General features: G+C 35.4%; 1 protein-coding gene across 3 annotated transcripts; it reads right to left on the bottom strand.

Moving 5' to 3' along the window:
* LOC109721765 (E3 ubiquitin ligase BIG BROTHER-like) lies at positions 939-12415 on the bottom strand. 3 transcript variants are annotated; one of them, XM_020249542.1, is made up of 12 exons: positions 12096-12415; positions 11876-11923; positions 11714-11795; positions 11401-11475; positions 11103-11269; positions 10160-10400; positions 7487-7521; positions 5524-5568; positions 3718-3810; positions 2641-2768; positions 1581-1689; positions 939-1336 (listed from the first exon to the last, which is right to left on the bottom strand). In XM_020249542.1, the coding sequence occupies exons 5-12, from the start codon at positions 11241-11243 to the stop codon at positions 1283-1285; spliced, it is 846 nt and encodes a 281-aa protein (XP_020105131.1). In that variant the 5' UTR covers positions 11244-11269; positions 11401-11475; positions 11714-11795; positions 11876-11923; positions 12096-12415; the 3' UTR covers positions 939-1282. The 3 variants fall into 3 exon arrangements, with proteins under 3 accessions (XP_020105131.1, XP_020105132.1, XP_020105133.1); XM_020249543.1 differs by lacking the exon at positions 3718-3810 and having other exon boundaries at positions 12096-12410; XM_020249544.1 differs by lacking the exons at positions 3718-3810; positions 5524-5568 and having other exon boundaries at positions 12096-12413.

Raw genomic sequence — 14362 nt, 5'->3', positions numbered from 1 at the left:
CCTCCACCATTGTTATCTTCACCTCCTCTGCCTTTTACGTCACTACCCCCGCCTACATCTTCACCTTCACTACCCTCATCTTCTCCTCCTCTGCCTTTTCTGTCACCACCCCCACCTTTGTCTTCACCTCCACCACTATTTTAAGTCACCACCTCTGCCTTCACCTCCTCCATCACCATACCAACATAAATTGCCGCCGCCACAATGGTCATCATCTTCGCCTCCATTTTTTTATGAGTTTCCACCTCCTCCCCTGCCATGTCGACCTTCACAGTACAATAACAAAGCCACCATCTCTACCATCACCCTCTCTGCCACCACCTCATCGTTATAATTCGCCTCCACCACCGCTTCCATTTCCGCCTACTCTATATCACTACAACTAACCTCCGCCATCATAATCACATGCCCCTCCTTACATTGCAAGCTACCACTACCTCCTCCATACTACTGTTCGCCACTGCCTCCACCACAACATTGATTAGATATAACAGATTCCACATTTTCTCTTAGCAATAGGCTTCAAAATCACATGCTGCAATCAGCTCCCATGTTTCCTAAGTTGTTCATGTAAAATTAGTGTATGCAGTGCAATTTGCATTGAATACTATGTTTTCAAGTACATTTTGTCAATGCTGCTACATTCTAAACTTTTGTCCATCTTACTATGAAAATTATGTTAATTAGAAAACTGGAATGTGAATCTCTTTGCATCGAGATATGAATACAAGGCAAAGCCATCAAGTGACCCTTTCGAGTCATAGCATTTTATGATATCATTTCTAAGCTCTTAACAATATAATTTCTTAGCATACCATAATTTTGAAATTAGTTTACCAATATGCTAGTATCTTAGGCATCTTTACCAATATGCACCTTAAGAATGTTTAGTAGAACATTATAATTTAAAGCTCGTGCAATGCCAGGAAGAAAAAACATAGAAACAAAACAAAGTCAATGAAATGTTCTAATGAAATGTTCTTCTCGTATACAAGAGCAGAGAGGGTAGTATCATCTTCAGCAAGAAGTTAAACAACTGAAAATAACATAAATGATTCATAGGTCATATAGCCAAGCAAAACCTCATCAAAGTTGTCTCATCACCTGTACTTATTATAACCTACGATCGTCTTTCTACTCACAAGAAAGAGAACAAGAACCATGGGAGCCATCAGGAGTAATCTCCACGACTGTAAAGTTGAATGTGCTGGAAAAATCTTAAGCTTGAAGTGTACAAATAGCTGATAATTGTCTAGGCACATCGTCATTAGAAATTTAGAATTCATTGCCGTTGAGATTCTTCAACAACTACCTCCGCAAAGCAAACGGGGCAAGCCTGTGAAGGAACAATTATGGTCAACTATACTTTTAATACCTATCCTTGACATGAAAATTTTCACAAAGGAATGGCTGAAATGCCAGATATCGCTGTAAACAATGATGAAAAATTTATGGTCTAAGGGGTAATCCATAAATTCTAGAGTTTGAGGGTAGTGAAGGAAAAAAAAAGAAACCTAGGGCATTTATAGGGATTTGTCCTCCATTTAGCCGGAATTAAAACATATTAAATCTCATCTGACCTTGTTTATGATTAGCCATCTCGCCACACAGCCAGCATGGTAGACATGCTTGCATGGAAGAGTCATCTGTCGATCTCCTCTCTTGTACTCCATCTGGCATATGACACACCTGTTACATGAGAATCACAACCTTTTAATTCATGTTTTCTAGCACTCTGATATGTCCAACTATCCATAGTGTAAATATAAAATAAACCACAGCATACATGTAAACAATATTACTGAAGGCAAACAACAGATAATGCCAATGAAATGGGCGCACTATAGGGATAGGGACGAAAAGATATAGATGCACCAACATAGCAAATCTTCAAAAACAAGGATACAAAAGGGTACAACGATGAACATACATGTACACCTACATATGGAATGCTGATAAGCATTACAGATTTTATATACTGACAGCTCGATTTTCTAGCATGCTGACATAAAAAAAGTTTAATCCTGCAAGATGTTATATATATAGTTGAGAAATTGATATTACGTACAGCGGTAAAGATGTTCAAATCCAATCAAGAATTTCCAATTTGTTTACCATTGAAAAGTGAAAGCTAGAGTTTCAATAAACCAGTGGATTTTTTATGCAAATTGACCATGATTTTATTTAGCTCTTGCTCAAGGAAAAAACTAATGGTGTTCAATCCATCATATGCATGCTTTATTACCAATGAACTGTTTACAAATTTTAAACATTGGTGCGATCTCTAGCTACAATATAATGGACATTACACTGTTCTAACACAACTTTTCCTAAAAATGGTTACAAATTCTTTTGTGTAGGATTACTTTCTGATTATTCCTCAACTATTGTATTTCAGTGATATAATTGTAGGTTATAGTAACCCTTCAATTTTTATAAGCGCGTCTTGAAAGCAAACATCAACTTGGACCAAGACATGGTGAAGGTACTTCACCAGTCATGTATAATTGCATAAATAAAGAAGAATATGTAAGGAAGCTAAACAGGAAACAGAGGTAGAATTATCATTACAGTAGTTAAGAGTATAGAACAAATAAAAAAGAATACAAACTTGCTGATGAAATTGGAATAGGACTTCACCTCTCACGACGGTTTTTTTTCCTTGAAAATAAGCTGCACTTGTACTTTGAGACTGGAAGCATAGAAATACGTTCTTGAGAAAGACCACGGCTTTGACTCCCAACTGCCTCACCCAAATCCAGCAATTCCTGTTGACAAATATCAGTTCTAGGGGATCAACAAGGCTCCAAGCAGTAAAAAAGACAACTTAGAAGCATACAACTTAACAACTGACTTGTCTTTATTTTAAGAGGTAAAAACTAACCTTTTTTGAATAGCTGGATTTCTTGATGTTGATATAAAAACTAGGTAAAAATGTATACCTGAACTTTTGGTCCGTTTTGATTCAACCACCTTTTAAAATTTTGATTTTGGTACCCAACCTTGATTTATTTGATTTAAGCATCTGATAGTTCTTCCACTACAAAATTTAGTCCCATTACCTAAGTTTAGGGAATTGTAGTCACATGAATTATGTAAAACATGCCAAAGAAGCCCGTAAAAGTAAATGATACATTCAAATTTCAATGTGCAAGAGCCATTAAACGGCTTACTTCAAAATGAATTAAAAGGTTAGTTAGTAAATAAAAAAATTTAAATGTTAGATAGTTGGATTAAATTAGGTCATAGTTCAGGTAAGTTCCATACATTCTTACCTAAAAACTATTCTACTTCAAATAGTGGGTTAAGTGAGAGTATTGTTCCTTGGTTCACAAACAACGTGCATCACTTCATGCAATGTTAAAGACATTATAAACTATACGGAAAGTGTCGGTCCATGAGAAACCTAAGTCTCTCCCTTGCATCTTTACTGTTAGTCTGTTCCTCTGATGTTTGACATGCAAACCATATTAATAACAGAAGGTATAATAATAGTTTCTTGGAAGTCAAATCAACTGACTATTTTGGTGCATTGTGAGTAAGGTGATTAGACAACAAAAAGCAGTTAGATCAAATGCATTAGGAGGTACATTGCAGAGAGAACAATCATATAAATTTTTGTATTAGCAAAAAAAAATCTAATTAGGTTATTCAGAAAACAATAAATATGTATAGAGTCAGACTTCAAGAAACATAGACTGACTTCAAGAGACTTACTTCTGTGTTTAGTCTGTGAATTATAGAAACCCATGGTGGTCGGCAAAGGAGAAAATAAGCTTCATATTGGTCCTTGACATGAAGGGAATTTAACTATCGATAGGATCGAATGGTCATATAATGTTTGTAAAATTTGACAAAAATATAAAATATGGCAAGTATCTGACAAAAAATTACCACTATTTCTTTGCAATGATTGGAATGCAAGGACGAAATGAATCTTAAGGTTGGGAGAGTTTGATGTACTTGATGAGCTTCATATCCTTAAAATTTTCAAACTTTTTAATGTGCTCATTTACATGTCAGAGCAAAAATAACTCCTATAATGTAGTTCAGCTAATCCAGTTACCACTGAATGACAAGATGTCGATTCCAATGAATATTAGGATCTGGTAAGTAGAAATCCACTTTTCAATTTTTCCATGGCAAGATTGGTAGTTATCTACTAATTTCTGCTACCTCTTAAGTCACACATATATATATATATATATATATATATATATATATATATATATATAATAAAGTCGGCTATATACTCTTATGAGTATAGTCATTTTGTACTCATAAATTTTTTACCATTAGATCTACTTTGATCATTTCTACCCGTTAGATCATACTACTCAACCAACCCCCCATCAACCCTAGGGGACCACTATTAACCGAAACTGGGACACTATCATCCTGACCGTACATCTGTTCATCCAATGGCGAAAACTTATGAGTACAAAAGAGGCCTACTCATAAGAGTATAGTAGCCCTAGCCTATATATATATATATATATATATATATATATATATATATTATATATAGAGAGAGAGAGAGAGAGAGAGAGGAATTAGGCTACTATACTATTAATAGCACCAAGTCATTGGTGCAATTAGGTTTTGGCCTTGGATTAAGGATGTGCAGTTAGGATGATAGTGGTCCCCTAAAGTTTAGTGAGTGTTGGTGAAATAGTTATAATCTAAGGGTGGAAATGGCCAAAGGAGTAGATCTATAGCGGAAAACTTGGTAACACCAAGTACTTGGTGCTATTGTAGCACTATAGCCCAGGATTTAAGTGCCGTGGCACGGGATCGTACTGGAAACTTGCCGGCACGTACTGCCGGTGCGTGCGAGCCGTGCAAGGTCCGCCGTCAAAAAAATTTGTGGTTGCCGCACGTAATAGCATGAAATATTTATTTCTTTTAGCAACAAAATATTCTAACTATTTATTATACCTTTTTATCACATCTTTTGAACTTTATTGAGGAAATTACTACTTAATTTAAAGAATAGAGGATTTTGAGCTATGCCATCGACGGGATCTGTATCGCTGCGGTATCTTGTTGGCACGTACAGCACGGTGGATACGACCCGTGCGACGGCACTTAAAACCTTACTATAGCGTAGTCCATATATATATATATATATATATTATATATATTATATATAGAACTAGGCTGGTATACTATTAATAGCACCAAGTTGTTGGTGCTATTAGTTTTTTAGCCCTTGGATGAGAAATGTGCGGTTAGGATGATGTGGGCCCCTAAGGTTGAATGGTTGATTGTTGAATAGTATAATCTAACGGATAGAAATATCAAAGGGGTTAATCTAATGGCATAAAACTTGATAGCACCAAGTGCTTGGGGTGCTAATCGATAGCATAGCAGCCGGATCTCTCTCTCCTCTCTCTCTGCTCTCTCTCTCTCTCTATATATATATATATATATATATATATATATATATATATATCACTAGAATGATACATCAAAAAAAGGCATACAGAAGGTATTGTACAAGGAAATGTTTAGTTTTAAAACCTCGTAGGTCATATTATCAGGATCAATGTTGTCTTGCCAGATAACCTGCATGAAAATCGAAGGTTCTATAAGATATATTATTTTGGTACATGTATATGTCAAATTATAGACAAGAATACAGATTTGTGCAGCCCAATACTCTCTCCAAATGCAATTTGAAAAAAAAAAAAGGGATAAAAATACAGATAAGCATGTAAAAGACAAAACAAAATCATAAAAAAGAAACCTCACTAATAATGTCTGCTGAACTATGAAAAGGTCATATGATCAAATCGATATAATGATCCACCCACAAACCCACTATTGGTTAATAAACTGCTTAAGCCTGTTGAACCCAATGGTTGCACTGGAAAACCAGACAATTGTACTGGCTTAGTCAAAGCTGCCATGTCTATGCCTACCCTGTTGTATGGTACAGACTACAAACAAACTAAGTTCCACTCAGTCAATCGCTTATCATCAACTGGTTAACCATAACTACAAATTAACCTGCTTTTGGATTTTTTTTTTGTTTTCACTTTCTCTGTAACTTCACAGCTTTCAAGTTCAAAAGAGACTACCTCTAATTTGTGACATCATCTCCCAACAGTGATGCCTGTGTGACACCCCAACTTTCCAGGGGGTCTTCTATCCTAGGACAACTGCCGTCCTAATACGCTTAACTCTCTTAACCTCTTGGGCCTAACCATTATCAAAAATGCTTAAGCTGGGTTAAGAGTCTTAGCCCTATTATATATTATATATAGGACTATCTTAGTCTCACACCGTGGGTAGTTTTTCTTTTTCTTTCGGTGGACTTTTGTGTTATCTTTCCTTCCGTTGCTTAAAAAAGAGGCAAAGAAATTGCAAATCGAAAATCTACTTATTAAGTACAAGAGTTATAATTTAAATTTTTGTTATACATTTTGAATATTTCTAATTTGTAAAGCTCATTTTTTGAAGAAATATAAAATTAGGCAATTTTTTAGTATATAGTTTACAAAAAGTTAAAAATAGATCTTCATTTAATTATTATATGGTCAAATTTTTAATTTTCAGATCCAGATCCATACTGCAGGGGGCAGAGCCCCCCATATAGACATCCACTTTTTATTCACAAATTGTTTTCCAAAATTTGTCGCACCGGAAGCTTTCGGCGGCACAAAATCGAACTCAATAACTAAATTTCGAGGCACATCTAACATAAAATTCTATTTTTAGAGTTAGAAAATTAAAAATATTGATAAAACTAAAAGCTAAATTAAATCAATTGATACTTAATTTATTTAATTTATTTGTCATATAATTTATTACTAAATTTTTATGGATAGAACTAACAAATTTTTACAATCCACAGCGACAATCTATTTGGAATTAAACAGCCATCTCTTTGTAAAGATGTAAATTTATATAATTATTGTACTTGTAAATTTTATTATTATGTTTTAATTTTGATTCTCTATATGACATAGCTGTACTTTATATATAAAAAAGCTTACCACTATTTAATTGGTGAGTATAATAACCTATATATAGTCAATATTTATAACTATTTGACTAAACCTTACAAAATAACATTATTTGAGCTGATTAGGACCAAAAATACTAAAATTAACCCATCCTAAAGTGTGCCATTAGGAGGTCATGCGTACTCATCGGCACGCATGTGTGCCATGTATTGGTACGGAAGCGTTCCTGTGCCGTATTGTGCTAGAAAAACAACGGCATACCTCCATACCGCAGCACTTTAATCCTTGGTTTAGAACCAACAGACACATAAGAGCTATGTAGAAATTGCATATTATTAACAATTTAAGAAAGTAAAGTATCATTATTTAGTACAAAAGAGTTCAATAATGGCAAGAAGAAGCATAGACTTCAGTTTAAGCAATCTAGAATTTAAAAAGTAGCTATATAATCTCATTAGATAATGCGCAAGCATTGATAATTATAATCAGGATGTACTTTTGAGAGATCCACACACCTGAGAACTCGTTGTATTTTGGGGTACTCTAATGCCTGCAAGTAAGAAAAATAAATGAACAACGCATATTTCACTTTAATAGAGTATGGAAAGTCATTTTAATAGAGTATGGATAGTCAAATAACTATCAAAAGCTACCAAAATAAATCATCACTCATCAGGAAGAAGAAATAAGCAACTATGAAGGAACAAGGGAACAATGTATGCCTACTTGCTTGTTTCTTTCTTGCATCACAAGATGTGTAAAATACTTGAATTTTCCTTTTCAAAGAGAAATAATAGAATGGTTTTGTGATTCTGCTAAATGGTAATAATCCTTTTCCTATGAAGTTAGCTTATCAAATTTAATACCACAAAGAAATAGACTCTGCGAAAGAAATCTAGGAAGGGAGTAACTCCCTCGTTCCAGTAAGTAGACAGGTAGCAGCACCAAGATTTATATTAACAGGGAGTTCAAATCTGCTACTGCAAAAGGCAAGCATGCCCACTTTATAAAGAAAATTGGCCCCAATCTAATCCCACATAATAAAAGGTTATTTTATCTTGCATTGAATGGTACATTATCTAATCATTTCCTCACCAACGTACAGCTGTTAGGAAATTGGCCACTTCAACATCAACTTTGCCTGTGAAATACTTGGCCTCATCGTTTGTAGCCCAACATCTTAGTCTTTCCATACTAATCATTCAAAAGAGAGATCTAGCAAGGACTCTTTACTTCCGTCACTTATAAAGGCAATATAGATACCAGGAAAAGTGGGTATAAGGAGTTGAGTGATAGAGACAGATGAAGATGGCAAAATCGATTACGTTGATAGCTGAAGATTTACTTGCCATGGCATGCACTTGCCAAAAAGCAGAATGCAGCTGCAGCATAGAAGCCTCTTGTTTGGAGGCATATGGCAGCACTGAGCAGGACATCTGCAGCACAGAGAGACACAGATGGTGCATGCATAACTTGGCATAACTTCACATGCAGACACAAGGATGTAGGAGCCCAATACCATGTTAGCAAGCTGCCAACAGATAGTGGGAAGGAGTCAATGACGTAACAACATTTGTTTGGGGTGATTAAACAGAGAACAGAGCATGTACATACTGGATAGATTAGCTGGGTTCTATTTGATTGGATAACTGGATATAATCTAGCTATCTTGATCCAGTCAATGAGTCAATATTAAGTAAACCAATTCATTGAAATCCTTAAGCCATCTCTGCTTAACAATAGGAAAAAATTTCGAGTTGATATAAAGGTTCCAGCTAGCCTAAACCTATTCACTTAGTCTAAGCCTGAGTACATTTTAGTGAGCCAAAACCGATCTAGGTTTGATTTTATTGGATCTAAACAAATTGACCTGTCGTATTCTTCCATTTTATACAAATTCGATCCAGTTATCTGACATAATCAACTCATTAAGTTGTCTAAGCTAGACTTAACTGAACTGAGTCAACTGACAACCAATCTGTTAACTTGATTAAGCAGCCCAATTAACCTTTTAAATTATTTGATCAAATTAGTTTGTCATCATACAAATTGGTTGAGTCTAGATAACTAAATCTACAGAATTGGAAGTAATATTAAATTTAGTAAGATCTACCCACAATGGTCTAGTGAAATATGCCTATCTTGCTTGTTTGAGTACTTTTCGATATATGCACGCTTGCACTGGCATATTACCTAGTTGAACCATGTAGTTCTGACAACTCCAAATGTGCCATATATTGCAATAGTGGATGTTGGGCACATATTATTTCACGACCATAATAGAGACTGATCTCTCAATTTGATGCTGAATTTGGATTAGCATGAAGGATTTAAGTGTCGTGGCACGGTATCGAGCCGAAAACTTACTGGCACGATATGACACGATGCATGTTGGGCCGTGCCGATGCATGCAGGTCATAAAAAGGACATATATGCCTAAACATAATAGCATGAAATATTTATTTTCTTTAGCAATAAAATATTCTAATTGCTTATTATGTATCTTTATCAATTCCTTTGAACTTTATTGAGAAAATTACTCACTAATTCAAAGAAAAGAGAGTTTTGAGTTATGCCATTGGTACAGAGGCTGTATCATACCAATATCTTGTTGGCACAATACAGCATGGTGGATATGGCCCATGTTGATGGGCACTTAAATTCTTGATTAGCATCCTTTTGTTTTCCATATCTCAAAGTTAGAATATTTATGACAAATTCAGACGTTTATCCTATAGGGTAGGCAGCCCACTATTGATAAGTCAATTCCATCTACAATTGCTTGAAATAGTAACATAAATATAATCTAACAACTTTCAGATGGCTGGTTGAAAACTCAAATGACCCTACTTATGAAATAGTAAAATAGAATTGAATGCCAAGACAGAATCCAACAACAAATCATAAAAGGAAAAAAATCTCCAACAACCTATTCAAGTCAAGCAAGTTTATTAAATTGGTCAAAATACATTATCAAGCATCATTTATAGCCATAATGTAACTGTAAGGTCTATTGTTTGACACTTAAGTACATGCAATACCTAAATGCCTTCATAAATGAGTATGATAGACAGTGCTTTAGAAAGAACGACTATTCTCAAACTCCATCCAAGTTTTAACTTGAGTTTCTACGAAGCACATAAGATGTTGTAATTAGTAATAATAAAAGAATAGTAGGACAAACTTACATTCTTCAGTGCGAGAGGTCGTACTATTATTAGGACCTTCACCACTATGCACAACTACCTGCGGAGCATCTACAGTGCTTAAAGCTGCAGGGTTGTCCCACACCCTCCTTCCTCCATCAGATCTATGTATGTAATCATGTATGTCGTACAAATGGCTAAAACTATAATAAGAACTACTTCCTGAGGGAGTAAAACTATATTTGTATGAACCAGCGTGCATCATTGGCCAGTATGGATTGCCCTGGTTATAAACAACAGAACATATGGATCACCAAAATAAACATCTATTAGCATTTAGTCATCTAAAGATTGTGAAAAGCATATTTTGAAGGTGATAATAACAGGGAAAACAAATTTCTCAGCACATTAATCCAGGGTTTGATACGTTTTGAGTTACCAGCTACTAGATTTCATGATACTGTTAAAAACAAAGAATCAAAGCATGACTACAACTAAAGCAAGAATTATTCATTCCAGTGAAGAAATTAAATATTTTTCTGCATTGGGAGAATGTTCTAATGGCCTTACTTGACAAAATATTAGCATTAGCAGACCAAAGAGCAGCATAAAAACACAGTTTCTACGTTATAAAACTAGTCTTCATATTAGAAGGCCCTTGTGAACCTTCCTACTCATTGGGGGAGTGTTATACAGCTAGCATATCAAATCGATTTACAAGTAATCAAAATTATTTATTTTCAAAGAATCTTTCATTAATAACTAATAAAAGATCAAACAATGAGTCCAAAGAAAGACCCAGGACCTAAAAGTTTTGTATTATTATTAAGGCACTCACCATCTCCAAAAGCTATAAAGCTAGTCAGCTAGGAAATGTTGTATCAACGAGAAAATAGATGTCTAACATGATTTGATAGTTAAAAGTAGTAAAAATTCAAATTCCTTAATGAGATGAACAAGATCAATGTGCTGATCTTTTAGCTACCTGATCCTGCAAAGCTTCTGCGAGAGCAACATCGGCCTGAGCATATGTAAGGCCTTCAAACAGATCCATAAAGCTTTCAGTGACACTGTAAGGAAATCCGGTGTTTATATAATGAACCTCCATCGGCCTGTTCCCATTCATTTTCTAATAAAAAATAATTCTCTAACCTGTCAAAAAACAAACCATTGTTAATTGTAAACATAACATGTATGACATACAAATATCATTTCATATCAAGAATGAATTTGGTTTGCTAAAACATAAATGAACTAATTAGAGTGACCCGTCTCAAATGTACCTTTTATCATCAGATCTCCAACCTACTTTCTTCTTTAACAGGACATATAACAGATCTTTTCAGTGATTATGAATTCTGCAGAAGCAATATCAACTCGTGAGCTGGTGGCTACACATAACATCAGTTTTAACGAGCCACATTTTATGTATCTATAATTCTTATTTTGAGCAGATTAAAAGAATACATAATATCACAAATTAGGATAAATCTTGCACATAAATAATCTCGCAAATCATGTTAAATGTTCTTTCATGCTGTTGCTGAATCAGTCCATTACCAGCTCAGAATACACCAGAAAGTTTATCTCTCTTACCAGTAACTTACTAGACGAAGTTGATCGAAGCCCAAAGCTTCAGGTAGATGACACAGTAATCGTCATTCTCTTCAAATTTCTCCTGCATTTGCCCAAAAATGTGACTAAAACTAGTATACCATCAACACAAGAAACATCTTTTAAAGAAAACCACCAAATCACCTTATCTGGCGTTATCTTCAACCATCCGCATCCACCTTCGTCCCGATCCTGCAACAGATTTAACCAAAATTAGCTCATTACAACATCAAAATAACCGAATTCTTCAGCAAAATTAGCTCACGGACCACTCGAAAGAGCGATCGACCGAAGATTTTCTGATCCATTTAAGAAAATAACCAAGAAAACACGTCAATGCGAGACCAAAAACGACGATTTCTACCTCATTCGAAAGCGATCGAGCGAGTGCGGAGCCGATCCGCGTCTTCTTCCCCGCCTAGGAGAACTAGAGAAGAGAAGAGTTCGAGCTCTCCGATCCGATCCGATCAACAGGGAAGGAGGAATCCGGGCTCCTCAGAGGCGGCAATGGCGGGGTTCTCGTGAGGGACGAAGCAGAGAGAGCGACACCTCTCTCTCTCTCTCTCTCTCTCTCTCTCTTCGATCTCTACTGTGGAGGTGGCCCAAGATCGAGAGAGAGAGAGAGAAAGGGAGGCGCATTACTGGGGTTCGTCCTGTCCCTGTCCCCCTTCTTTTTATATCGCCTTGTTTCACTCCTAGTCCTCGCCCCATATTCCCCCGACACCACGCGCGACACGATATCGTCCAACGGGCGCACACCCCATCTCACCTGCTGCGTGGCTCTCCACCGTTCGATCTAACACGGGACCCACCTGAGAAACTATTTCTTGAATCTAGTCCACCACGTCACCGTGGACCATCCAGGTCAGTTATATACATTTGGTTTTTTTTGTTTTTTGTTTTTGTGTGACTCATTAGAAGTAGTTACGAATATAAGTGTGGAGCTAGACACATGTATTATTACAGTGATAGTAATAAAAAGTACAGTAGATATAGAATAATTTTTTTGATTATATGTAGTGAATTAAATATATTCGAAAGTATTGCATATGTAAATAATTTATTTTGATTGTTTGCAATTACATTATTATATTTGTAAATTTTGTTATTTTATATATGGAATTGTGATATTATACCAGTGAAAATTGGAGAATTAAATTTCTTCTTTTTCTTTAAGAAATAATTAGATAGATAAGTTTATCTTTTATTTAAATTTACTATTAATTATTGTAATTAAAACCATAACTGATGTAGGCATAGTTTTATCTACTACAGTAGAACGTCCCCATATAATTTTAGATATAATAACTGAGTGTCAATATCACAATTCAAGAAAAAAAAGCTTTAATTTAATTTAATCTCTCATGTAATAGCAACTACAGACAAGTTATACGGTTCCATAATTCTCATATATGAGAAGAGTACATGATGACGTGGTGGACCAGGTGCACGCGCTGGTTTTTTTGCTTCGATAAGGCATGCTATCTGACGTTCCACGTTACCATCAGGTTACGGCGCACCTATTGACTAATATGCCCTCCCGAGCTTTTCGTCGACGCTCGACGCTGAGCAGGCAGGAGGGCAATAAAGTCATTTCAGCCTCGAGATGAGATAATCGGGACGAGATATCGGCGAGCGATCCAGAGATTGTGGGGGGTGGGGACAAACGGGATGGCGTTGAGCAGGCCAGCTACTTTCTCTCCTACTGAAGAAGCTTATTGGGCCGGGAACCGCTGCGCTGAACAGGGCTGATCTGCCACGTGGCACAATACCATTTGCTCCAATAGTATTCAAAAAGGAAAAAATTAATCTCTTAAAATATATATATATATATATATATATATATATATATATATAGAGAGAGAGAGCGCTACTATACTATGGAAGCATAAAGTAATTCGTACTTCCTATTTTTTAGCCCTTATATTAAAAATTCTACGGTTAGGATGATAGCAGTTTTTTTAGGATTGAGATGTCCCCCTAGAGTTGAGTGGTCCCCATTGGTTAATAATATTAACCCAACAGTTAGAAATGATCAATGTGATTGATCTAAGGGTTAAAAAATCGGAAGCACCAACTACTTTATGTTTCTAATAGTATAGTAGCTCTACTATATATATATAGTTGAGCTAGAATACTATCGGTAGCAAACGGGCTCTTTTGCCACCCATTTGTTTTCGATGATGAAGCTTCCAAATCGACGATCGGCACCATTGAATATGATCTATACCACTTGCAGTGTTTAGAAATCAAATTTCAAATCTTTTCGACATCATTTGCCTAATGATCAAAGGGTTTCAAAATTTGTAATTTTAAAGGTCGATATGAAGCGTTTTTTCGTTTAACGGCGTAAAGATATCCACATCAATTGAATTTTTGTTAGAAAATTTTTTAAACTATTTAAAACAAGATCTATATTCTTGATCTTGATTACAAGACTCCTATCATCATTTTTTTAAGAATATTTATTTTCAGCTGTTCATTCTTGTGTCCACTCGATGGATAAGAGAACAATATCGAAAATATATAAAATTTGATTTCTAAATACTTCAAATGGTATAGATCATGTTCAACGGTGCCGATCATCAATTTGGAGGCTCCATTATCGAAAACAAATAGGTGGCAAAAAAA

This window comes from Ananas comosus, linkage group 15 (assembly GCF_001540865.1).
Source record: "Ananas comosus cultivar F153 linkage group 15, ASM154086v1, whole genome shotgun sequence".
NCBI classification, from domain to species: domain Eukaryota; kingdom Viridiplantae; phylum Streptophyta; class Magnoliopsida; order Poales; family Bromeliaceae; genus Ananas; species Ananas comosus.
The sequence above is the reverse complement of the archived record's forward strand: the minus strand, read 5'-3'. Positions and strand labels throughout refer to the sequence as shown.